This window comes from Anabrus simplex, chromosome 3 (genome assembly GCF_040414725.1).
Source record: "Anabrus simplex isolate iqAnaSimp1 chromosome 3, ASM4041472v1, whole genome shotgun sequence".
Lineage (NCBI taxonomy): Eukaryota > Metazoa > Arthropoda > Insecta > Orthoptera > Tettigoniidae > Anabrus > Anabrus simplex.
In genome coordinates, this window is record NC_090267.1 from 429,866,869 (window position 1) to 429,893,219 (window position 26,351).

The 26,351-nt window shown below is 38.2% G+C and overlaps 1 protein-coding gene across 6 annotated transcripts in view; it reads left to right on the forward strand.

Annotated features, from left to right (window-relative positions):
• The window catches only part of LOC136866464 (NADH-cytochrome b5 reductase 2), a 159,089-nt gene that overhangs the window by 107,650 nt on the left and 25,088 nt on the right, over positions 1 to 26,351 (forward strand). For all 6 annotated transcript variants that reach the window (XM_067143449.2, XM_067143452.2, XM_067143450.2 and 3 more), the window contains one exon: positions 25,947 to 26,151. In XM_067143449.2, the coding sequence (XP_066999550.1) occupies positions 25,947 to 26,151 (205 nt within the window). The remainder of the gene's footprint in view (positions 1 to 25,946; positions 26,152 to 26,351) is intronic.

The following is a 26,351-nucleotide window of genomic DNA, read 5'->3' on the forward strand; positions in this document are numbered from 1 at the left end:
TTAGTGCGTGTCCAGGGCGTGCCTTCTTGTTGTCACAGGTTGTCACACTGTAGCCCTGGCCCGCCCGATCACTGGACTTGTTGCCAATCAAAATTGTGTGGGATATGGTAAAAAAAACGCGTGCAGCGCTGTGACCCAATGCCAACCATCAAAGATGAACTGTAGAACTAGGTCAATACAGCATGGATGGCTATATCCCAGGATGCCATTCGCGCCTTATATGCGTCAATGCCATCACGCATGGAACAAGTTATTAGTGCCCATGGAGGACCCAGTGCCTACTAGGCAACAGGACACAGGACAATGTGACGCGACTTACCGAAAAGGCTAAGTCATATTAATTAAATTTGGAAGCTGAAGGAAAACACGGGTAAGCTCCGGTGAGAGAAATTAAATGAAACACTACATTTGAAAATAAATAGCTGAAAGGTGAAAAACAATTAAATGCTTACCTGGTGGAGGGGCCAAGAAGACCCGTTACCTTGAAGGCAACCTTTCCCTTCACTGGTCAAACAGAAAAGACACCTTGGAAGAGCAAGGCTCTAGCGAAAAGCTTCTCTCCGGAAATTAGGAAACCTTACAACAGCCAATGAGCGTCCGATCTTTTCCTTCACCTACCAATCACATTTATGTTTATTTTCTCCAGTTAGAGCTCAGAAATTAGTGCTGACCAAGAACATTTGAGAAGCATCGAGAAGTTACGAAATTGATGCAACTTTATGAAACTGGAAATATCCCACGTTGATCTGGCGCGTGTACTACAGGGTGTTTGCTTTAATCTTACCCATGACAAAGAAACAATCTTGAAGCCATACGAAAATCAAACAATTCCAAAATTCACATACCGAGGAGAGACAAAAACAAATTAATAAATACATTACATACCAAATTAACACAAACATATACAATTCCTCACCGTCTTCCAAGTCCAAGTAATCAAATCCAAGTAATCACTACATACTCCCCCCCTTTAATTTGAAGCACAGCTCCAAAAATAAAACAATTTCATCCACTTTATTTTAGCAGTCCAGTTTCTGCATAATTTTAAAAACAACTAATCACTTTAAGAAAGTCACTGAAAAACAAAGGACATATAACATAATGCTCACTGAAAGAGAAAGCACATCAAATATACACTAAAGAGATCAAAAATTTCTTTTTGCTGTTCCTCTTATGTCCGTCAAACACCAACACTAAATTATTTTCTTCTTTTTTAAAACTTAAATGTTCTCTGGAAAAATAAAAAAAAATCTGTACACAAAATAAGAAAGACATCTTCTAGATTGAGTTCTTGAGTTTGTTCCTTTATTTACACTATAGCACCACGACTTCTTGCTGCTTACATGACTGACGACTTGGCCGATGTCTTCAGTCTCCACATTACAGTTCAAACTGGGTAGCTGAGCACAGTCTAGCACGACTGGCATCATTAGAATATCTGGTTACAGCACTGTTCATTGAAATGTCCAAGTATAGATGAGATTACGTGCCACCAATGGCCATGTCAGTGTAAGTCTGGTAAAAATATGGCCATCAGGACCTTTGGCATGGGACGGTGGTGACCACCATGTAGAGGATGCCCCTTCAACTGGGCACGTCCAGTTGTCAGTCTGAAATTGTTAGGCAGGAACTGTAGTTCACCACAATATCAGGTCACCGGATTGCGGAGCAGGACGGCAGAGCCCAGGACATACGGTACATCAGTAGAAATGGGGATAGCATCCCCCTCCGGCCACTGCAACACAAATTTTTCCGCAACAGATAAAGAATTCACAATCCAAAGCCACCCTAGTTGGACAAGAGCTTGGAGGCACCCAACTGGTGTCTCCACGACCTTCATTTGGGAGGTTCCCCTACAGGTTTGGGACTATCTTAGCCCATTCCCCCCCTCCCCCCTATAGGCAAGCACTATGGAAAACTTTAAGATAAAATTTATAAAATGGTTAAAAGGACTTAAAAACCTCTACCGGAGTTTACCCTGATTCCATCATTTTGACAACAATCCCTAGTTATGAAGATCTTAATTCTACCCGCAAAATACATACTAAATTATATCTAACATGATCGTAAATGACTATTCCTATTACAACTAAGGTGACTTAAGTAAATTACTAACTATAGAATCCGAAAAACGGCTGGCCAGCCCATTAACTAGAATTTGCTTACAACTAATTCCTTATAACTACCCCAAAACAAATTTGTTTCTAAAGTATTATCTCATAACTAGGGAATTTTTATCTGAGCTAAATGCACACGACTGATCCTCTTTCTTTCAGGATCACTGACTAACAATGACACAGGGGTTAAAAGTTTCAAAATTGTGCAGGGACCTCAAAATCTGGAGGATAACTTACTAATTACATGGTCTGCAGCACTACTAATGGGATGAGTCTTTACATAGACCTGGTCACCCACAGACAGATTGTGCGGTCTTCGCCCATGATTATAGTTACGTTGAACTTTAGCGTAATAAACCTTCAAATTTTTACACGCTCGGTGCCAAGCAGCACAGATCATTTCTGGATTAGCGACATCAGGCAGAAGATCGTTAATGGACCACAGATTAGAAAGTGGAGAATTAGGGGTGAACGCTAGCATCAATGAAGCAGGAGTTTGCTTGTGACTTTCATGAACAGCAGTATTGAAAGCAAATGATAGCCAATTAAGTGAAGAATCCCACTTGGAGTGGTCAGAAGAATGGTATGCAATAAGAGCAGATCTTAGGTTCCGATTTACTCTTTCAGCTTAATTAGGCCTGGGGTAATAAGGTGTGGTAGTCACATGAGAAATAGATAGGTCCAAACAGAAATTACGGAACTGCACAAATGTAAAAGCTCTAGCATTATCACTCACCAAAAATTGACAGGGTCCACATGAAGCAAAGATCTGTTTTAAGCAAGAAGCATTAGCCATGCGAGTAGGAAACAGCCATGTACAACGCGAGAACGCATCAACACACACAAGTATGAAATGATGGCCGGTCCGTGATTGCGGGAATGGGCTGATGTAGTCTATAAATAGTCTCTCCATTGGGCAAGAAGCTTGCTCAGATGACAACAGACCAAGACGGGTATTAGGAGCGGATTTACTAATGTTACAGGTTCTACAAGATTTGACCATGGTGCAGATTTCACCATCCATGGATTTCCAAATGAAATGCTTACGAATTTTCTCTCTGGTTTTAAATACACCAAGGTGTCCGCCAACAGGGGATTCATGAAAATATTTGAAAAGAGAAGGAACTAAATTAGCTGGAACAACAATTTTGGGGTCTCTGTGACCATGAGCAGGACAACACAGAACACCATTTTTAATGACATATGGTTTGACATGTTCACCAGACTTAATCCTGTCAATAATACCCTTCAATTCAGGATCGTCTTCCTGATGTTTAGAAATATCTTTGAAAAGGACAGGGGAATTGGTCAAAACCACATTAACAAAGGCCGAAACTTGTTCAGGAGAGGAATCTGCAGGCTCTGATTGGTGATCAGAACTGCCAGGGCAGAACATCCTACTGAGACTGTCAGCAACAACAATTTGAGTTCCATGAAAGTGACGAGCTTCAAATTGAAAAGCTGAGATGCGTACTGCCCAATGCGCAAGACGACCAGGTCTTCTTGGCTTGGCCAGTACCCAACTCAATGACTGATTGTCCATTTCAAGATCAAAAGGTAGATGTTCAAGATACATTTTAAATTTCTCCAAGGAGAAAACAACAGCTAAGGCTTCCAGTTCATATATAGAATAGTTGCGTTCAGCAGGATTTAAACTACGTGAAGCATAAGAAATAGGACGACGTCCATCTTCAAATTCCTGGAGGAGAACACCAGATATACCAGTAGATGAGGCATTGGTTTGGAGAATGAAACGTTTAGAAAAATCTGGCATCGCCAGCACAGGAGCGTTACATAAAGCAGATTTCAGATCATAGAAAGCTTCAAGTTGAGCATCACCCCACTCAAATTTAGCATCTTTTCTCCTCAAGGCATTTAATGGGGCTGCTCTTTCAGCGAAATTGGGGATGAATTTACGGAAGAAATTGACCGTGCCAACGAACCTAGCAACAGCTTTGTCATCTTTAGGAGTTGGAAAATTTTTGATAGCTGCACTACGAGATTGGCCAACAGAAACGCCTTTCTCGAACACGATATGGCCTAGGAAGGACATCTGAGGCTGAGCGAAAGTAACTTTGCTAGCCTTAAGGGTTAGTCCTGCTTTACGGAGTGTATCAAGAACTTCATTGAGATGAGCAAGGTGTTCTTCAAAAGTTTTGCTAAAAATTACTAAATCATCGAGATAATTATAAACAAATTTGAATTTAATGTCTGACAACACATTATCCAGCAGCCGAGTGAGAACAGTGGCTCCCGTCGCCAGCCCGAACGGAACACGCTCAAATTCATAGAGGTTCCAGTCAGTAGCAAAAGCCGTGAGATGCTTGGATTCCTCAGCAAGAGGTATCTGATAGTACGCCTGATTCAAATCAAAAGTGATAAAAATGTTGGCATTAGCAAACCAAGAGAAACAAGAGTGTAAGTCAGGAAGTGGAACAGATTGAAGCACAACTTGCTTATTCAACATCCGATAGTCTATTACAGGCCGAAAACCACCCTGTGGCTTCGGGGCTAGGAATATGGGAGAAGAGTACGCAGATTTAGAAGGACGTATTACACCATCAGCAAGCATTTGGTCGATGATAGCCTTAAGGGCTTTCATCTTGGGAGGCGACAAGCGATACGGAGGAGAACGAACAGGTACATTGTCAGTTACTTCAATTTTATATTCCAAAACATTGGTCACACCTAACTTGCCTGTGAACACATCAGGAAATTTATCACAAAGATTCCTAAGCTGGTTGGCCTGGTCATCAGGCAAATGATTAAAGACAAAAGCTTTTGGTTCACTTGTGTCCTCAGACACAGCACTGACATAATAAGGAAGGCTAGGAGAACGGTTACACAATTTAAAGATCCTAACGGAAAACTTAAACTGGAATTAATTGTATTGAAGATCCAAAACCATACCAGTTTCGGCAATAAAATTTGCATACAATTTACAAAATATTTGTTTAATGTTGGTATTGTAAGTATTGACTAGGTTAACATTAAACAAATATTTTGTAAGTTGTATGTAATCACTGTCGTCAATATGGACCAAAAATGAGGTTAATGACTTGTAATAAAATTTTCACCGAGAATGAAAGGACAAGATAAATCTTTCGCCACTAGCACAGGCATTTTCCATGTGAAATTACGTATTCTAATTTTGAGATTCAAACTTCCAATCAAATTCAAGGAATTAGAATTAGCCGTATGGCAGGTTAAAGACACAGGTTTTAAGGCAGGGAACTTGCAAACAGATTTTACAGAGTTATACAAATTTTCACTCATCAAGGTGAGGCTACTTCCAGAATCAACTAAAGCACAAACAGGTTCATTGTTCAATTCTAGGCATACGTATGGAAATTTACACGGAGGAATAGCAGAAATACTACAAGATTTTGAAAAATTGACACTAGGGTCAGACTGAGGCTTATAATCAACTACAGGTTCGGGTATGTCATCATCTAGCTGACAGCGATAACAGACAAAACATGATGATACACTATAAGGTTTGGCATAAGAATTGGCGGCTAGTCATCTGGCATTGCTATTACCAGAAAGCCCAGAACCGGAAGAATTGCGAGGACACTGTCTAGAAAAATGTCTACTTGACCCACAGTATCTGCAAGAATTAGTGGAGGAAGAAACTCTACTCACATTAGGATTTGAATTGCCTAAGGGCTCAATCTTAGGACAATTCCTTTGGAAATTTTGAAGTTTACTACCCACGGACAGTTTTGAATTGCCTAAGGCCCTAATCTTAGGACAATTCTGCTGGAAATGATCAGTGGAGCCACAATTGTAGCATGCACTTGAATTACATGGCTTAGAAGGAGAAGAAACGCACTAGTGACCTGAGAAGACAAGCTAATAGGAGGAGGAGCTAACGCAACGCATAGCTGGGTCGGCATACCTAATGCCTTCAGCAGAAACAGTGATAGTTTCCAACTGAGTGAACGTAGCGGGTCGTGGTGACAGAGCAAGATACGACCGATAATTTGGTGTAAGACCCTCAATAATGCTAGCAACCATTTGAGACTCAGAATAGTTGAGCATAAAAATCCTAGCATTGAACTTAATGTCCTGGATGTATTCAGACAATGTTTCATTCAAATGCTGTACACGAAAATAATACTTCTGCTCCAAAGACGACGAAGCACGGGAAGGAATAAAAAACTCAAGCACATGTGCATGAAATTGGTCAACTGTCCACTTCTCTGTTGTTGTTGTTGTTGTTGTTGTTGTTGTTGTTGTTGTTGTTGTTGTTGGTTGCTTTCGACTCTCTGTGACCCCATAGACCAATGTGCGCCATTTCTTCCTGTCATGAACTATTTTCCGAAGTCTTTCTAAATTGAGAGCCGTGGCTTCCTTGATGCCATCAATCCACCTCATCCGTTGTCGCCCTCTTCTCCTGTTACCATCAGTCTTCCCCAGCATTAAGGTCTTTTCCAGTGAATCATGTTTTCTCATAATATGACCGAAGTACTTTAGTTTTTGTCTGAGTATTTGACCTTCCAGTGAATAGCCTGGGTTGATTTCCTGTAATATGGACTTATTAGACCTCTTCGCAGTCCACGGAACTCTAATGAGTTTTCTCCAACACCATAACTCAAATGCGTCTATTCTTCGACGCTCAGCCTTTCTTACTGTCCAGGTTTCGCTTCCGTACATTGCTACTGGAAAGACCATAGCCTTCACTATACGAATCTTCGTTCTTAAAGTTACGTCTCTACTCTTGAAAATGTTATCAAGGTTGGCCATTGCCTTCCTCCCAAGGAGCAAGCGTCTCTTAATTTCATGGCTGCAATCGCCGTCGGCAGTTATTTTGGAGCCCAAGTAGATGAAACTAGGAACAACCTCCATTGTTTCACCATTTATATGCCAGGAGGTGATAGGTTTAGTTGCCATGATCTTTGTTTTCTTGACATTCAACCTTAGTCCAGCTTTTGCACTTTCTTCTTTCACCTTCATTAGTAGATACTTAAGTTGTTCTTCACTTTCTGCCAACAGGGTGGTGTCATCAGCATATCTAAGGTTATTTATATGTATCCCACCAATTTTAGCTCCAGTTTCTGTTTCATCTAATTTGGCATTCCTCATCACATACTCTGCATATAAGTTGAATAAGTAAGGTGACAATATGCAGCCTTGACGTACACCTTTCTCAATCTTGATCCATTCAGTTGTTCCATATAGGGTTCTCACCGTAGCTTCCTGATCAGAGTAGAGATTTCTCATAAGGCAAATAAGATGATCTGGTACTCCCATAGTCTTGAGTACTTGCCACAATTTATTGTGGTAGACACAGTAAAAGGCTTGAGCATAGTGAATAAAGCATAAGTATAGGTCTTTCTGGAATTCTCTTGCTTTCTCCATAATCCAGCGAATATTAGCAATTTGATCTCTGGTTCCTCTGCCTTTGCGGAAACCGGCTTGTTCTTCAGGTAGTTCTCGATCTACATACTGCCGAAGCCTATTTTACAGGATCTTGAGCATAACCTTACTAGCATGCGATATAAGTACGATTGTTCGGTAGTTTGAACATTCTTTAGCGCTGCTCTTCTTTAGAATTGGGATGGACACTGAGTTTTTCCAATCTTTTGGCCACTACTGGGTTTTCCATATTTGCTGACATATTGAATGTAGCACTTTCACAGCATCCTCTCGTAGGATTTTGAACAGTTCTGCTGGGATTCCATCATAACCACTTGCCTTATTGTTTGCAATACTTTCTAGGGCCCACTTAACCTCACTTTCTAGGATATCTGGTTCTGGCTCTGACAACAGAGTAACTTCATCATCAGGAGTATTCTGCTCTTTCCTATAGGAATACACTATACCCTGATATTTAAATTCAACCAAAAAACTTAAAAACACAATGATTTTGTCAATCGAATTAGCGGTGAACTTGGATACACCCTTAAATATAGCAGTTAATGGGTGAGGCAAATTAGAAAAAATTTGAGAAGCAGCAGGTGTAGTAGGTACCTGAACAGCACTGGATTGATTAAGAAAAGGCATTACAGTGGTATAGAAATCTTGATTTGAACGCCCCTGGGATAGGGTAGGTGTACTAAAAGTGAGGTTAGGACTGCAGCTAGATTGGATCGAAACTGGCACAGATATTGGCATCTGCGAAACTTTTTCGCACATTTGTGACACCCCCAAAGCATTTGCTACAGGTGACACTTGCACATGGGGATATCTTTGCACAATAGGAAGAGAAACAACTTGGGTCGCAACCGGAGGTTGAGATAAAGACACAGTAGAATTAACAGTTCCCATAGGAACGGTTGACATAGCAACTTGCGTACAAGAAGCACCACTATTATTATTCATGGGCAGAGAAGCACTAGTAAATACAGCAGGAGAAGATTGCGGGGGAATATTATTACAAGTTACCACTGTACTCATTTGTGAAGCAGTTGATACAGAAATAGTATCACTGTCGCACGTTTCAGATTGAACAGGCACATTAACTATTGAACTTGAGCTAGGCAATGAATTACCTTCCATCAATCCAACAATTTTATCAAGAATATCACAAAACTGCAATAATAATAACTCGCTTCGCTCGTTTTCAGACAAATTATCAGCTAACAGGTCACGAATCCTGTCCACGTAATGCTGCACTTGGCCTTTCGCACGTGTTAACTGAACATCAGACGGTTTAGAAGAACAAAATGACACAATAGTGGCTTTATATTCTACGATTTTATCTCTAACAATCGACAAAGATGCGCACACTTCATCTGTTGATAACCCGGGGATGAAAACAGGTTCATTTAGTGATTGCTTTAACAAGCTCGTGTCATTAAAAGAAATAAGTTTCATAATGATAGATCCGTATTGAACTGTGATTACAATAGAGTAAAATAATATATTATTATTGGTCCACCTTTTCAATACAAAATGAAAATTACATAGGGACTAGTTTCGACCTAGTAATAGGTCATCATCAGCCTGGAAGTAAATTAAAGCGTAAATATCGAAGAAAAACATAAACAATGTAAACACAAGTACAGTCTTTTTAAAGGTACATACCATGTGGGAATTTGAGTAGAGATATATTAAAAATAATAACTCTTCCAATTGACGAAGCACTGAGCGGAAGTTATGTAAAGTTCAGTGCGCTGTATATTATAAAAGACCACTGTGCACTAAATGATGTAATAAAGAAGAAGAGTAGGTTGAATGCTGGCTTCTTCTTAGCTGTTGTATATTCGAAGAAGATTACGTCGTATTTTATAAGGTATTGAAAGACGTCAAAATACATGGATGTTGGAAAGGCTCTTCATTTTGTGGAACAAGGCAATTGTTGCGCGAGGAGGCTTAGGAAACCAGAGAAGCGCTATATTATGTTAAAAAATAGAGATCCTTAAAAAAGTTCCGTGCGTCGTATAAATTGTGGAAATGGAAATCGAAAAAACTTGGTTCTTAAGCGATAATGTTGTTCATTCAGAGATCAGTTGAAAATAAAGAATCGTAACATTGTCTTTTCAAGATGTTTATAAAGTAGAATTAATAGACGATGCGAAGTATGATACTAGGAGAAAGCTCTTCTGCTTCTAGAATCTTGAAGGACGATGGATGTTTCACGAGGTGGAATAACATATATGGAGTTAAATAAAGGTGGATATAAATTCGCAGTTCAATGCGGACCATAAATTTGATTCTGAATAAAAGACAGTAAGATTTTTTTATTTTATTTTTTTTATTATTATTTTTTTTATTATTAGCTGAAGAGAGAAACGGAGGTAGGTAAGGATCAAAGGAAAATTTATTTGAGGAGGTGAAGGAAGGAAAATAAAGGTATGAGATTTTTTTTTTAGCTGAAGAGAGAAACGGAGGTAGGTAAGGATCAAAGGAAAATTTTAGAGGAGGTGAAGGAAGGAAAATAAAGGTATGAGGGTTTTTTTTTTTTTTTTTTAAGGTGGGGCTGAGGGATGTGGGAATATGGAAGTATGATTAAGAAAAGTAGTAAAAATAGAATGAACAATAGGACCTTTAATATTAGGTTTTGATTGTCTGAAAAGTTGAATTAGCAGGTCAAAAAGAATGTTTGATTTATCGGAAATGTCATTGAGATTGAAATTGGGATTGAAATATTGGTCTAAATTTATAAAGCAATTCTCTGTTATGTTAAGGAGGGGTCCTTTATTCATAATTCATAGTATGGTTCATCGAGCCTATACAGTCCCAATGTCTGAATGTGATCTTAAAAAAGAATTAAATAATATCCGTATGATCGCTAAACTCAATGGTTACAATAGTTCTTTCATTGAAAGTATTATCAATAAATACAAACATCGTCCTATAACCACTCTGAAAAAAGATAAACCAAAAATTTCTTCATTTTCTACCTTCATGTTCAATAAAGATATTTACAAGGTCACTAACGTTTTTAAAAAACATGATGTTAAAATCTCCTTCAGAACCAACAATAATAACGCTAATGTCTTACACAACTCATCATCTATTAATAGAACTGATCCTTTTTCAAAATCTGGTGTATATAGATTCAAATGCAACAGCTGCAATTCTTCTTATATCGGACAAACAGGAAGAAGCTTTAAATACGATACCTTGAACATGTCAATGCCCAAAAACACAATAAATTTTCTGCAGTTGGTCAACACATGAATGATTATAATCATAAATTTACCGACATTAAACAAGATATGACAATTCTCAAAATTATGAATAAAGGACCCCTCCTTAACATAACAGAGAATTGCTTTATAAATTTAGACCAATATTTCAATCCCAATTTCAATCTCAATGACATTTCCGATAAATCAAACATTCTTTTTGACCTGCTAATTCAACTTTTCAGACAATCAAAACCTAATATTAAAGGTCCTATTGTTCACTCTATTTTTACTACTTTTCTTAATCATTCTTCCATATTCCCACATCCCTCAGCCCCACCTTAAAAAAAAAACCTCATACCTTTATTTTCCTTCTTTCACCTCCTCTAAAATTTTCCTTTGATCCTTACTTACCTCCGTTTCTCTCTTCAGCTAAAAAAAAAACCCTCATACCTTTATTTTCCTTCCTTCACCTCCTCTAAAATTTTCCTTTGATCCTTACCTACCTCCGTTTCTCTCTTCAGCTAATAAAAAAAATCTCATACCTTTATTTTCCTTCCTTCACCTCCTCAAAAATTTTCCTTTGATCCTTACCTACCTCCATTTCTCTCTTCAGCTAATAATAAAAAATAAAAAAATAAAAAATAAAAAAAATCTTACTGTCTTTTATTCAAAATCAAATTTATGGTCCGCATTGAACTGCGAATTTATATCCACCTTTATTTAACTCCATATATGTTATTCCACCTCGTGAAACATCCATCGTCCTTCAAGATTCTAGAAGCAGAAGAGCTTTCTCCTAGTATCATACTTCGCATCGTCTATTAATTCTACTTTATAAACATCTTGAGAAGACAATGTTACGATTCTTTATTTTCAATTGATCTCTGAATGAACAACATTATCGCTTAAGAACCAAGTTTTTTCGATTTCCATTTCCACAATTTATACGACGCACAGAACTTTTTTAAGGATCTCTATTTTTTAACATAATATAGCGCTTCTCTGGTTTCCTAAGCCTCCTCGCGCAACAATTGCCTTGTTCCATAAAATGAAGAGCCTTTCCAACATCCATGTATTTTGACGTCTTTCAATACCTTATAAAATACGACGTAATCTTCTTCGAATATACGACAGCTAAGAAGAAGCCAGCATTCAACCTACTCTTCTTCTTTATTACATCATTTAGTGCACAGTGGTCTTTTATAATATACGGCGCACCGAACTTTACATAACTTCCGCTCAGTGCTTCGTCAATTGGAAGAGTTATTATTTTTAATATATCTCTACTCAAATTCCCACATGGTATGTACCTTTAAAAAGACTGTACTTGTGTTTACATTGTTTATGTTTTTCTTCGATATTTACGCTTTAATTTACTTCCAGGCTGATGATGACCTATTACTAGGTCGAAACTAGTCCCTATGTAATTTTCATTTTGTATTGAAAAGGTGGACCAATAATAATATATTATTTTACTCTATTGTAAGCTCGTGTCATCCCTAACCCTTCCTGTCGAATTCAACTTAAGAATACGAAGTTCGTAAGCTAATTCCTCCTTCCTCAAATGGAACGGACCTGGGATAGCACGAGACATGTTTACCAAAAAACACCACGAGATAATACTTGAATTAACTTTTAGGTTATAATCACCTAATCACCATCAACTTTCCTTCTTCAGCAACCCAAGGCTCTGATACCATTCTGTAACCTCCTCCTAATAAGTAAGGTTACAAGTTATAGGTAATAATAATAATAATAATAATAATAATAATAATAATGATTTCGTGTGGCTATTTCTAGCCGAGTGCAGCCCTTGTAAGGCAGACCCTCCGATGAGGGTGGGCGGCATCTGCCGTGTGTAGGTAACTGCGTGTTATTGTGGTGGAGGATAGTGTTATGTGTGGTGTGTGAGTTGCAGGGATGTTGGGGACAGCACAAACACCCAGCCCTCGAGCTGTTGGAATTAACCAATGAAGGTTAAAATCCCCGACCCGGCCGGGAATCGAACCCGGGACTCTCTGAACCGAAGGCCAGTACGTTGACCATTCAGCCAACGAGTCGGACATAATAATAATAATAATAATAATATATTATATCGATCTGGTGCATGTACTACAGGGTGTTTGCTTTAATCTTACCCACGACAAAGAAACAATCTTGAAGCCATACAAAAATCAAACAATTCCAAAATTCACATACCGAGGAGAGACAAAAACAAATTAATAAATACATTACATACCAAATTAACACAAACATATACAATTCCTCACCGTCTTCCAAGTCCAAGTAATCACTACAATATTCTAAAGAAGTACCTGATAATACAGAAAATAGCATCGCGGTGGGTTCCCTGTGAGTTGATGGAAGCACAGCGATTACAATATGATAGTGCTCACGCTCTTTTGGAGTACTATGTTCATGAAGGAGAAGCATTCTTACTCCATATTATTGTGCTTAATGAGACATGGGCCAGATTTTATGAACCAGAACTTGTTTATTGTTTCAAGGGGCCTAACAGCTAGGTCATTGGTCAAACCAAAACTTACCGAGCTCGATAACTGCAGTCGCTTAAGTGCGGCCAGTATCCAGTAATCGGGAGATAGTGGGTTCGAGCCCCACTGTCGGCAGCCCTGAAGATGGTTTTCCGTGGTTTCCCATTTTCACACCAGGCAAATGCCGGGGCTGTACCTTAATTAAGGCCACGGCCGCTTCCTTCCACTTCCTAGGCCTTTCCTATCCCATCGTCGCCAAAGACCTATCTGTGTCGGTGCGACGTGAAACAAATAGCAAAAAAAACAAAAAAAACTTAAGCGACAGTCAAATGCGTATGGCATATGACTATGCAAAACTAAAAGTTTGTTACATCTGTACTAATGTAAAACTTATGGTGATTCTTGTCTGACTGCGATGGTGTCATCGTGACACATGCTGTACCATAAAGGACAGACTGTTTAACCCACAGTGTTTCCATGATTTTTGTTTTTGTTTTTGAGCATAACCTGAGGCCAGCGTTGTGAAGAACATGGCAACACCTCCTGCAGAACCCTCCCATCTTGCAGGATAATCCGTGGACACTTGTGGTACACCCTGTAGCCAATTTGTTTGGTTGCTGGGGTTAGGAAGTGGTTTTCCATGCATTTTAATGATTGGACCTAAGCCTCTGTATTTGTGACTTGATCCCATAGTTGAAGGAAGCACTTTCGCATTCGCTTCCAGACTGTTCGTGAGATTGCTCCATGAGAGCCATCAACAGAATAGGCGCTGCTACAGAGACGAGTTGTAGGCAGTGCTGGTGACTACACTTAGGACTTTGTCACTCAGATATCACTTTTGTCTTACTAGTAAATAAATAGTTGTCACTATTAAAGTTCCAACTCGTGTATACTAGTAGATTACGAAGGAGAATTGAAAAGTAACACACACATTTTAATTTTTAAACATTAATTTTTAAAATGTTTAATAACCATGCAAAGCAAGAAATAATATGCAAAGAGGCTCTGTGTCTTAGCTATCTTTCAATATTATGAACCTTATCTATAGTTCCTGTCTCATACATCTTGCACACTAAATGAAATAACCTTGCCATGCTGGTTTCTCCTAAGGCAGTCAGTAATTCAAAGGGAATGTCATCAATTCCAGGTGCCTTGTTCCTATTTAGGTCACTCACAGCTCTGTCGAACTCTGAGCTCAAAATTGGGTCTCCCTTTTCATCAGCATCAACAGCCTCTTCATGTTCCAGAACCAAATTATCTATATCTTTACCTTGATACAACTGTTGGATATGCTCCTGCCATCTTTCTGCCTTGTCTTCTTTCCCTAGAAGTGGTTTTCCATCTGAGCTTTTAATATTCATACACCTAGATTTCCTTTCTGCAAAGGTTTCCTTGATTTTCCTGTATGCAGCATCTACCTTTCCCAGGACCATACAGCCTTCGACATCCTTGCATTTCTCCTTCAGCCATTCCTCCTTAGCTACCTTGCACTTTCTATCCACTTCATTCTTTAATCGCCTGTATTCTTTTCTGCCCTCTTCATTTCTAGCATTCTTGTATTTTCGTCGTTCATCAATCAGGTCTAGTATCTTCTGAGTTATCCACTGATTCTTAGTTGATCTTTTCTTCCTTCCTAACATTTCTTCAGCAGCCCTACTGACTTCATTTTTCATGACTCTCCACTCTTCCTCTATAGTGTTTCCTTCAGCCTTTTCATTTAGTCCTTGTGCAACATGTTCCTTGAAACAATCCCTCACATTCTTTTCTTTCAACTTGTCTAGATCCCATCTTTTTGCATTCTTTCCTTTCTTCAATTTCTTCAGCTTCTGATGGCATTTCATGACCAACAAGTTGTGGTCAGAGTCCACGTCTGCTCCTGGGAAAGTTTTGCAATCCAACACCTGGTTTCTGAATTTCTGCCTAATCATAATGAAGTCTATTTGATACCTTCCAGTGTCTCCAGGTCTCGTCCACGTATACAGCCGTCGTTTGTGGTGTTTGAACCAAGTATTGGCAAGACTAAATTATGATCAGTGCATAATTCAACCAGACGACATCCTCTTTCGTTCCTTTGTCCCAATCCAAATTCTCCTACTGTACTACCTTCTCTTCCTTGGCCTACCACTGCATTCCAGTCTCCCATCACAATTAGATTCTCGTCACCTTTTACATATTGTATTAAATCTTCTATCTCCTCATATATTCTTTCGATTTCTTCATCATCCGCTGAACTAGTAGGCATATAGACCTGCACTATTGTGGTGGGCATTGGTTTGGTGTCTATCTTGACGACAATAATTCTTTCACTATGCTGGTCGTAGTAGCTTACCCGCTGCCCTATTTTGGATCAGATACCGAGAACGAAGAATTATCTACAATCTGTATAAAAATCAGTCTGCAGTTATAAGAATCGAGGGCTTTGAAAAAGAAGCAGCAATGCAGAAAGGAGTGAGGCAAGGCTGCAGTTTGTCCCCTCTCCTTTTCAATGTTTACATAGAACAGGCAGTAAAGGAAATCAAAGAGAAATTTGGAAAGAGAATCACAGTCCAAGGAGAAGAAATCAAAACCTTGAGATTTGCCGATGATATTGTTATTTTATCTGAGACTGCAGAAGATCTCGAGAAGTTGCTGAATGGTATGGATGAAGTCTTGGGTAAGGAGTACAAGATGAAAATAAATAAGTCCAAAACAAAAGTAATGGAGTGCAGTTGAACGAAGGCAGGTGATGCAGGAAATATTAGATTAGGAAATGAAGTCTTAAAGGAAGTAGATAAATATTGTTACTTGGGTAGTAAAATAACTAACGATGGCAGAAGTAAGGAGGACATAAAATGCAGACTAGCACAAGCAAGGAAGAGCTTTCTTAAGAAAAGAAATTTGCTCACTTCAAACATTGATATCAGAATTAGAAAGATGTTTTTGAAGACTTTCGTGTGGAGCGTGGCATTGTATGGAAGTGAAACATGGACGATAACTGGCTCAGAAAGAAAGAGAATAGAAGCTTTTGAAATGTGGTGTTACAGAAGAATGCTGAAGGTGAGATGGATAGATCGAATCACGAATGAAGAGATACTGAATCGAATTGGTGAGAGGAGATCAATTTGGCTAAATTTGACGAGAAGAAGAGATAGAATGATAGGACACATCTTAAGACACCCAGGACTTGTTCAGTTGATTTTTGAAGGAAGTGTAGGGGGTAAGAACAGTAGGGGTAGAGCAAGGTATGAATATGACAAGCAGATTAGAACAGATGTAGGATGCAATAGTTACGTAGAAATGAAAAGGTTAGTATATGATAGGGTGGCATGGACAGCTGCATCAAACCAGTCTATGGACTGATGACTCAAACAACAACATCTATAGTTCCATCCTGAGAGCAACTTCTCCGTGCCTTGTGTTTAAAACTCCATTTTCTGGGCATATGGTCAATTGTACATGAATAAGGTCTTACGGCTTTCACCTGAATTGAAGCATTGTCTACCCTTCATTGAAGGAGGAAAAAGGCAGAAGAAAATTCAAGGAAACCAGGTGACACAATTTTGTGCTGAACAGGGCATGTAGCTGGCAAGCATTGACATGAAGCAGTATCATTAAGTGTTCCAGACAAAACTTTATCATTGTTCCAGCATAGAATGTGACATTCAGTCGTCCAATTGAAGAAGAAGGGGAAAAAAAAAAAAAAAAAACCTACAACAGGAGAATCTCATACGTATACCTGAATACAGGTGCTTGGCCTTTTTTGACCTGAAATACGTCTTCAGTTTTGGGACCTTATTTGGGCTGGTGAGTGTTACAAAACCATGAAAGTTTTAAAAGTAAAATTATTTCTAGACAGAATTGCAATGCCATCTCATTGTAAGGAGGAAGGATCAATGTATAAAGGAACAACAGTCTGACCTCAGTATGACATCATCGGGGGATGTAGAAGCGCTGCCACTTGAGATACTAAAATGGCCGTGCCATGTGGCTAACAGTTAATGCAGCTATGTACTCTAGCATGATAGCACATCATGTGGGGTGTCATTTGATTTGTCTCAGCGAGTTCTAAAAGTATATGGTAAAATTAATTTTTAAAATGAAATAGTTAACATTTGAGAAAGTTCTGGTACAAAGAAGTGCAAACATTTCTTTCTTTTGCAAAATCTTACAACAAATGGACAATAAATGTCTTCAGAACTGGCAAGAGCACTTTCAAGAGAATGGAGTGGTTTGTCAGAATTCCAGAAAGTCCAAAATCACCAATACCAAGCGTCAAAAGGCTTATCAGAAGCATCTGAAATTTAAGGGAGCTGAGGCGAGTTCTGCACTGGAGCTTCATTTGGGTACATCTACTGCTCCAGTGGTGTATATCTGAACTTACATGTCCTAACCTTCATGAAAACATATTTAATTCTGGATTATCTGACCATTGAAGCTCCCATGACTCTGGATGGTACAAATATAGATTCAACTTTTGCCTGTAATATTGATGCCATTCTCTTTCTGCATGGTTTTCTATATAAACTAAGAATGTCCAAGCAGTGGTTTTGTTCTCCGATATGTAAGCTGCAGTATTGGAGGCGCTCATATAGTTCTTGACCTTGCAAGCAGCATACACATGTTCAACCTCGCCAAGCATCAGTCGCCAGTCTGAATCTCATCTATTAACGTGGTTAGACAGTTATCTTCATATAAGATTGTATACATGCTTAAAGCATGACATAAGTTTGGCTGTGGTAACTGCATTAGCGCAGAGTACAAACACCATGCTTTTGGTCTTAGTTCATATGGGAGACCCTCTTTATGCATTCTACTTCTCATATCACAGATCCATTATACAATAAATTTTGTCTTGAAGATGTTTGTAAATTTTTTTGGAGTGAAGAAAATTTCAAATCCATACTTACTAGATCCTTTATTTCAACAATACCTATCAAGCGGTACATATCTGTTGTCAGAATTTGCAGCCATGATTCTGATACAGCCTCGTTCAAATTTTTTTCAGTACTTCAAATTAGTGACCTACATTTTCACATTTCCAAGAAAGCAAGTTTTTACGTGAATTTTGCACTTATTGTGCAAATAATGCAAACTTTGGACTTTAACATAATTAATGCAAATTTTGTGAGCTTTTGATGTATTTTAAGAAAATTTGAAGTGAAGGCATAATTTTGAATGAGAACACTGTCATCAGATAGATTCTGGATATTTTCTGTACTTGATATCCCTATATGAATACAAATATTATTTACTCATTGTTGCATTGTGTAGTGAGTTCATTATGTTAGGAGAAGCACTCTCAATGCCACGTGCTAAATCATTGCGAACAGAATGATTCAGTTCCTTATTTTGTCATCATCATCATCATCATCATTACCACCATCAATTTTCCGCTCCAGCAGGCCGGGTGCAGATATTTCTTATTTTTGTGTAGTTGTAGACTGAAATTTGTCCATTTAAATTCCTCGTACAAAAACCTTACAAAATGTAAGAACAGCCTTGATAACATCTGAAATGGTCTGTATATATTGAAAACACAATTAAGCTACTTTTATCTCTGATACCTGACTTTGCTGGCTAGATGTAGTGTTTAAAGTGCAGTATGTCTCCTGATATGGGCTAGAACAGATTTGTTACTTTCATTGGTAAGAAGCTGAGAAACTTGGTACTGATATGACAGAGAGCCTTTTTTGTATTCTAGGCCAGCAAATTCACGGAAGCCCTTCATCTGAGCTACCCTCAGTGTACATATAGGACAATTTATAGATTTTCACAACAATAACTTTGATGGATAATATAATTGATCTGCAGTATTGTGGACACAATGTCTACACCACAACCTATACCTAGCACTTTCCTTCCTAGTTCATTCTGCATTTTACTGAGAACATTTGTTTCCCTTGTCTTTTCACACCTCCAAAATTTGTGTTTGTGTTATCTGCACAATTTGAAACTATTTTGTCCTTGAGATTATTGTTCAGTAAAGTTTTGATAACATGCTGTGATAATATTCCTGAAGTTTCACCACTAAGATGATGATTATGACTCCGACAATTGGGATGAATATCTTGCTAATACAGGAAATCTACCATGTTGGAAGCATCTATGTTTATCTTAATAAATTAGCAATTTCAAGTTCAGTTCCAATTTTCATGTTTACAAATGGGTCTGTGATATTAACTGCTATTGCCTCACTTTTTATTCTTCTACAAGTAAACTTTATACAATTTATTTAGCAATTTCGACTCACAGACGCCCAATTGAAGCTCAAATCATGCTGTACAGAATTATAAACAAAAGTTTCCTTTCGAGTAGCACACACTAAATGTACAGGCTTTGCAACTTCATGTCTCTACAGCCACCAAATGCAATTGAGAATTGTACAAACAGTGTACATAACCTCATTTTCATTCTCAATTTCATGATTTCTGTTTCTCTGTAAAAATGGATATTCCTTCTCGAATTCTGTTAAGGAGACACATTTCCTCTTTTACATTTTAGGAAGAACTTGTTGATTTCTTACACTAATTTCATAATGAACAACAAAAAGGAACCTTTTTTTTAATGCTGTAAGCTTACACATACATAGCACGTGTGCGCATGCGCACACACACACACACACACACACACACACGCACGCACTCACACTCTCTCTCTCTCTCTCTCTGTCTCTCTCTCTTTCTCTCTCTGTCTCTCTCTCTCTCTAGGCAATTATTCTAAATACGCTTTGGCTTGCGTAGAGAATTTGAAGGTAAGGAGCATAGTGAACACATTGCAAAGTAATTAGAATACATTTTACAGAATATCTAAATCTTTGCCAAAGAAAAAAAGGAATGAAAAAATGGTGAACTTTGATGTTACAAAGAACATTGTGACTGGCTTTATAGTGCATCTTGTTACTGAAACTAAGTAATCTTTTGACTTCTTTCTTGTATCCTGATGTATCCGAGCAACAAAATACGGACATTTTATCATTTCAAAAGAAGTAGTACAATGCAGACACGGTCACTGCCCTTAAAATACAAACTGTCCATACAAAATGTGGATGTCTGGCGACCCTATGCCTGTAGCTTTTGGACGTTTCAAACATTGGTTCTTCTTGAGTAAAGATCTGAGAATAAACACAAAACTGATGGTGTATCGAGCAGTTGTCACCTCCAGCTTGCACTATGGATGACGATGGATTTGAAACCTTAACTCTATATATCACCATGATATCAAGAAACTAAATGGGATGACCGATTATTATTATTATTTTTGATATTGTTGATAATGTTGGTGTGTATTTTGTCTTTTACACACCAACGTTATATCAACTTCTTCTTTCCTGGTGTATGTCCCATTGCACAGGGTCCGCTATCTTGCAAAAATCGCGAGGCCAGGTTTAATAGGACTTACTGTAAACCTAGAAGATTCAACTTCACAACATTCATTCTGTTCCATTCTGGCAATATCCATAGCTGCTCTTTTATGTTTTTATTTTAATTCTTCGTGGTGACTGACGTTTGAAAAAAAATCCATTCCTAATCTACAACATCTACAACATCTAATACATTCTGGTCAATTATGCAGTGTCCTTTCAGCACATCATCAAGAAAATTTTAATTTATGAATTTCAATGACAGGAATACTTGGTATTGTCAGTCCTTTAAAGTGAATTAAGATGTTTTTATAAGAACACTTGTTTGGTGAATTGTGTGTATATATATATATATATATATATATATATATATATATTTTTTTTTTTTTTTTTTTTTTTTTTTTTTTTTTGCAGATGAAGAAGTCTCAATAAGAGTTGAAGCATGTACTGTTTTTAATTCTAATCATGACAAAAATCTTCAATGTTTAGAATACAAAATTGAAATATAATAGTATCAAGAGATGGAAAAGTCTATATATTTTCTAAAAAAAAATTCTATACAACAGTTGCGAAGATAGGCTAAAACCTAGAGTTTGTTGGCAGAAGACCAAAGGAATGACCTAAGCAACATTGGGTCAGCATACTACATAAATATTTCCGTTCAGATATGGCTCGGGAAAGAACTAAATGGACACAGCAGATACATGTAGCAGATCCCATAACCATCCAGGGAAAATGCTTTTAAAAAAAAGAATAATTAATTTTTGAACTTTTTGGCCTAACACGAAAAAGTGGTGGTAAGCTGAAAAATAATACCCCTGTCTTAGAAAGAAAGAGAGCAGCACTTTTAGATTTTTAAAAGTCTGCTTTTCTCAAGAAAATATTAGCACCTTATGTAGGTTTCTACTTATAATGTCTCCACACTGTACTTTAGTATTAATATGTATGTTCTTGAAACTTCTATCTCTGACACCTCTCATCCTCTCTGACACCCTCTGTGCTCAGTTTCTCTGGCAGTGGATGGCACTGAAGCAATCTTGTTTACAAGAACATAGCTCACCTGCAAGGTTTATGTGGCCTTCTTCAACAAAACTGCCCCATCTGAAGAACTTTTTACAGTTAAGGCAATTTTCCATCTACATGTCATTATTGTGTGAATTTTAGTTAGTTTTAAATTTTGCTTCTGGAAAACACTGCCATAGGATCCTTCATTTGTGGATGATTTTAAGTTCACATCTTCTATATGCATGCCAGCTAATTGAGTTACCAAGTACAGTCAAAACTGGTTAAGACGTCCCTCTCTAGCGTGTTTCCTTGGTTATTACGTCATTATTCCAAAGACCCAGTCCATGTCCTTTTAAATACATGTTAAAGAAACCTGGATAACACATTTACGTCACTCTTTAGTACGTTTGTAATACTCCCACCATAAGAAATTTAAATTCAATCAATCAATCACTACTGATCTGCATTTAGGGCAGTCGCCCACGTGGCAGATTCCCTATCTGTTGTTTTCCTAGCCTTTTCTTAAATGATTGCAAAGAAATTGGAAATTTATTGAACATCTCCCTTGGTAAGTTATTCCAATCCCTAACTCCCCTTCCTATAAACGAATATTTGCCCCAATCTGTCCTCTTGAATTCCAACTTTACCTTCATATTGTGATCTTTCCTACTTTTAAAGACACCATCCAAACTTATTCGTCTACTGATGTCCTCCCACGCCATCTCTCCACTGACAGCTCGGAACATACCACTTAATACCAATATAAATGGTCCGTTATTGGACATTATAAATTTTCCAGCTAACTCATTCGTGGTTGCCAGCGTTTCGCCCTCGTGTGCTAGGGTGGGCTCATCAGTTGGTACCTAGCACACCTACCAATACGCTGGCTAGTGCATACCGTGGAGGCCACTGCGTAGGCTACTTGCAGCCACCGGCAGTGTTAATGCACTAAGAGACTTTGTCTCATTACCAAAAATTGATGCCTGCTTGGCCATCAGATGATATATATGTTGATTCCCATAGGGAATCTGAAACATTTGTCCCGAACGAGTAAATTTATAATACCAATATAAATGGTCCGTTATTGGACATTATAAATTTTTCAGCTAACTCATTCTTGGTTGCCAGCGTTTCGCCCTCGTGTGCTAGGGTGGGCTCATCAGTTGGTACCTAGCACACCTACCAATACGCTGGCTAGTGCATACCGTGGAGGCCACTGCGTAGGCTACTTGCAGCCACCGGCAGTGTTAATGCACTAAGAGACTTTGTCTCATTACCAAAAATTGATGCCTGCTTGGCCATCAGATGATATATATGTTGATTCCCATAGGGAATCTGAAACATTTGTCCCGAACGAGTAAATTTATAATACCAATATAAATGGTCCGTTATTGGACATTATAAATTTTTCAGCTAACTCATTCTTGGTTGCCAGCGTTTTGCCCTCGTGTGCTAGGGTGGGCTCATCAGTTGGTACCTAGCACACCTACCAATACGCTGGCTAGTGCATACCGTGGAGGCCACTGCGTAGGCTACTTGCAGCCACCGGCAGTGCCAATGCACTAAGAGACTTTGTCTCATTACCAAAAATTGCTTGGCCATCAGATTATATATATATATATATATGTTGATTCCCATAGGGTAATGAGACAAAGTCTCTTAGTGCATTGGCACTACCGGTTCCTGTATGTGTTCATTAATATATTTCAATAAAGTTAATTTATAGACATTGCAATGGCATTTACCTGAATTTATCCCTAACCATCCCTATACAAAAAACATAAATTTGGTTAACTTACCTCAAACATACAGCAAGTTTTTCAGCCGGCGTGATGCATTCTCGGAACGAAGTATTCATCTGTTGAATATCTGCTTCTATGAACCCCAACAACCGCATAAAATCGTAATGCGACATACGGAAGTACTGGTAGAATTTTGATTCATCGTCAACTAACTCTGGAAATAAGGTGAAAAATTCTCCTTCTCCTTTTCGCTTTGTCAGCATTTGATGCACCCAGAACCTCCGACTGGGCCTATTCTCCTCTTCTTCGTCCAAAATCAAGGCATTTTAATTAATGATTCGATTGAAAAAGGCATTTTAATGTTTGGCACTGCTGTTTACTAGCGGACCTACTGGGATAGACTGAACAGAACAAGGAGACCGAGCGTGGATCGGCTCGACCGCGGAACGTATAGTGTGAATCGGCCTGGATCGATCCACGCCCGGATCATGACTTGCTCAGAACGGCTCGGCACATCTAGTGTGAACCGGGCTTTATTTACAATCATATTTATGTGATTACCCCAATGAAGATCTTTCCTTATATTAATACCTAGGTATTTACAATGATCCCCAAAGGGAACTTTCACCCCATCAATGCAGTAATTAAAACTGAGAGGACTTTTCCTATTTGTGAAACTCACAACCTGACTTTTATCCCCGTTTATCATCATACCATTGCCTACTATCCATTTCACAACATTATCGAGGTCATTTTGCAGTTGCTCACAATCTTGTAATTTATTACTCTGTACAGAATAACAAAATTTGCGAAAAGCCTTATCTCTGATTCCACTTCTTTACACATATCATTGATATATATATATATATATATATATATATATAAGAAAACATAAAGGTCCAATAATACTGCCTGGAGGAATTCCCCTCTTTTTTACAGGGACAGATAAAGCTTCGCCTACTCTAATTCTCTGAGTTCTGTTTTCTAGAAACAGAACCACTCATTCAGTCACTCTTTTGTCAAGTCCAATTGCACTCATTTTTGCCAGTAGTCTCCTATGATCTACCCTATCAAATACCTTAGACAGGACATTCGCGATACACTCCAATTGACCTCCTGAATCCAGGATATCTGCTATATCTTGCTGGAATCCTACAAGTTGGGCTTCAGTGGAATAACCTTTCCTAAATGCAAACTGCCTTCTATCAAACCAGTTATTAATTTTGCAAATATATCTTATATAATCAGAAAGAATGCTTTCCCAAAGCTTACATACAAAGCATGTCAAACTGACTGGCCTGTAATTTTCAGCTTTATGTCTGTCACCCTTTCTTTTATATACAGGGCCATGTTGCACGCATGATGCACCAGAGGCAACTGGCCTGGGTGAGGATTTGGTAGAGAACTTAACTTTCACAGCCCTAACATGTTGGCCTACAGCTGCAGAAAGCGTCAATCTCAAGCCAGTCTTTGATATGGGTGTGTGTTTGTTTGGATCGCACAACAGGAGCTCGTGTTTTAATTTTATGTTCGTAAATGCATTGTGTAACAACGTATGTAAATTAGGCCTACTGTATGTATGTATGTATACATCTGACGTGTTGGTGCTTAATTTATGTCGTATTAAATAAACGCGAAAGAAACCTGGATAGCACATTTATGTTGCTCTTTAGTACGTTCGTAATATTCCCACCATAAGAAATTTAAATTAGCATTCCTGGCCACGTTGTGGGCATGATGCACCAGCGATGACTGTCCTGGGTGAGGATTTGGTAGAGAACTTAATTTCAAGGCGCTAGCGTGTCGGCCTACAGCTGCAGCGAGCTTCAGTCACGAATGAAGAGGTGTTTTAAGACGCAAATAAAAAAGACGGCGGGATCATCTAGTAGGCCATATACTTAGACATGATGGGTTATTGAAGAAAATAATAGACGGTTCCTTAGAGGAAAAAAATAATAGATGACAATCAAGATTAGAGTACATGATGCAAATATTAGATGACATGAGATGTGACTCCTACTACGAACTGAAACGTGAAGATTGGAGAGCTGCTGCCAACCAGGCTCACAGCTGATCACTAGAGAGAGAAGTTAATTGTGTAACAACGTACATAAATTAGGCCTACTGCACTTACGCATCGGACATTCAGTTTATCAAATGATGAAAAATTAAAATTTATTGAGAATGAGGATGCTAATCCACACATAAAACGTGTGCAAATAGTCCAGATGTTGGACATTCCTACGATAACTTTAAACATAATTGTAAGCGACGTGTATAGTTCGCGTCTAAAAACTTTTTTCCTTGATGTTTTGCTTTGTTGGTGTTCTTAAAATGTATTATTTCATTATTTATTTCATTAATTATAATTGTAAAAACTTGTTTCTTTGTTTTCATCGCAATTATTTTTATGTTCAAACCTAACCTTAAATTAAACAGTGTTCATGTTTTTTTATTTTTTAGCACATTCCCTCTTTTAGGACGTTTTTTTTTTCGGTCGCCACAAAAATGTCCTAACCAGTTTTGACTGACCACAGAGACTTAAAAATACTATGCTGAATGTTATATTTTAAACCACCTTCATTTATAAAAATTCTGAAATACATGAATGAATGATTTCTTGAAAAATGCCTGGATTATCAAATCTTCAAGTTCTCTTTCTCTTATAGGTGTACTTCAAGAATGTACATCCAAAGTTCCCAGAGGGTGGTAAAATGAGTCAACACTTGGAAAGTATGAAGATCGGGGACACGATCGATGTCCGTGGCCCATCTGGTCGACTTATGTACTTGGAGTATGGGCGTTTCTCAATCAAAGTTCTCCGGAAAGATCCTCCTACTGAAATCACAGTAAAAAAAGTGGCAATGATTGCAGGTTTGTTCATCTTCCAAGAAGAAAAAAAAAGTCAGATTTGATATTATTCTTTCACTTGTAGTGCTTTGTTGTCATAGAATAGTGACAGTCATTAGCACAATCTGTATGTTGTCCCCAGCTGATATATTAGAGTTCTGCAAACTTGAAATAATGTGGACTGAGAGGGTGTCAAGTTTCCAAAATTTTTAGTTTTACGGAAT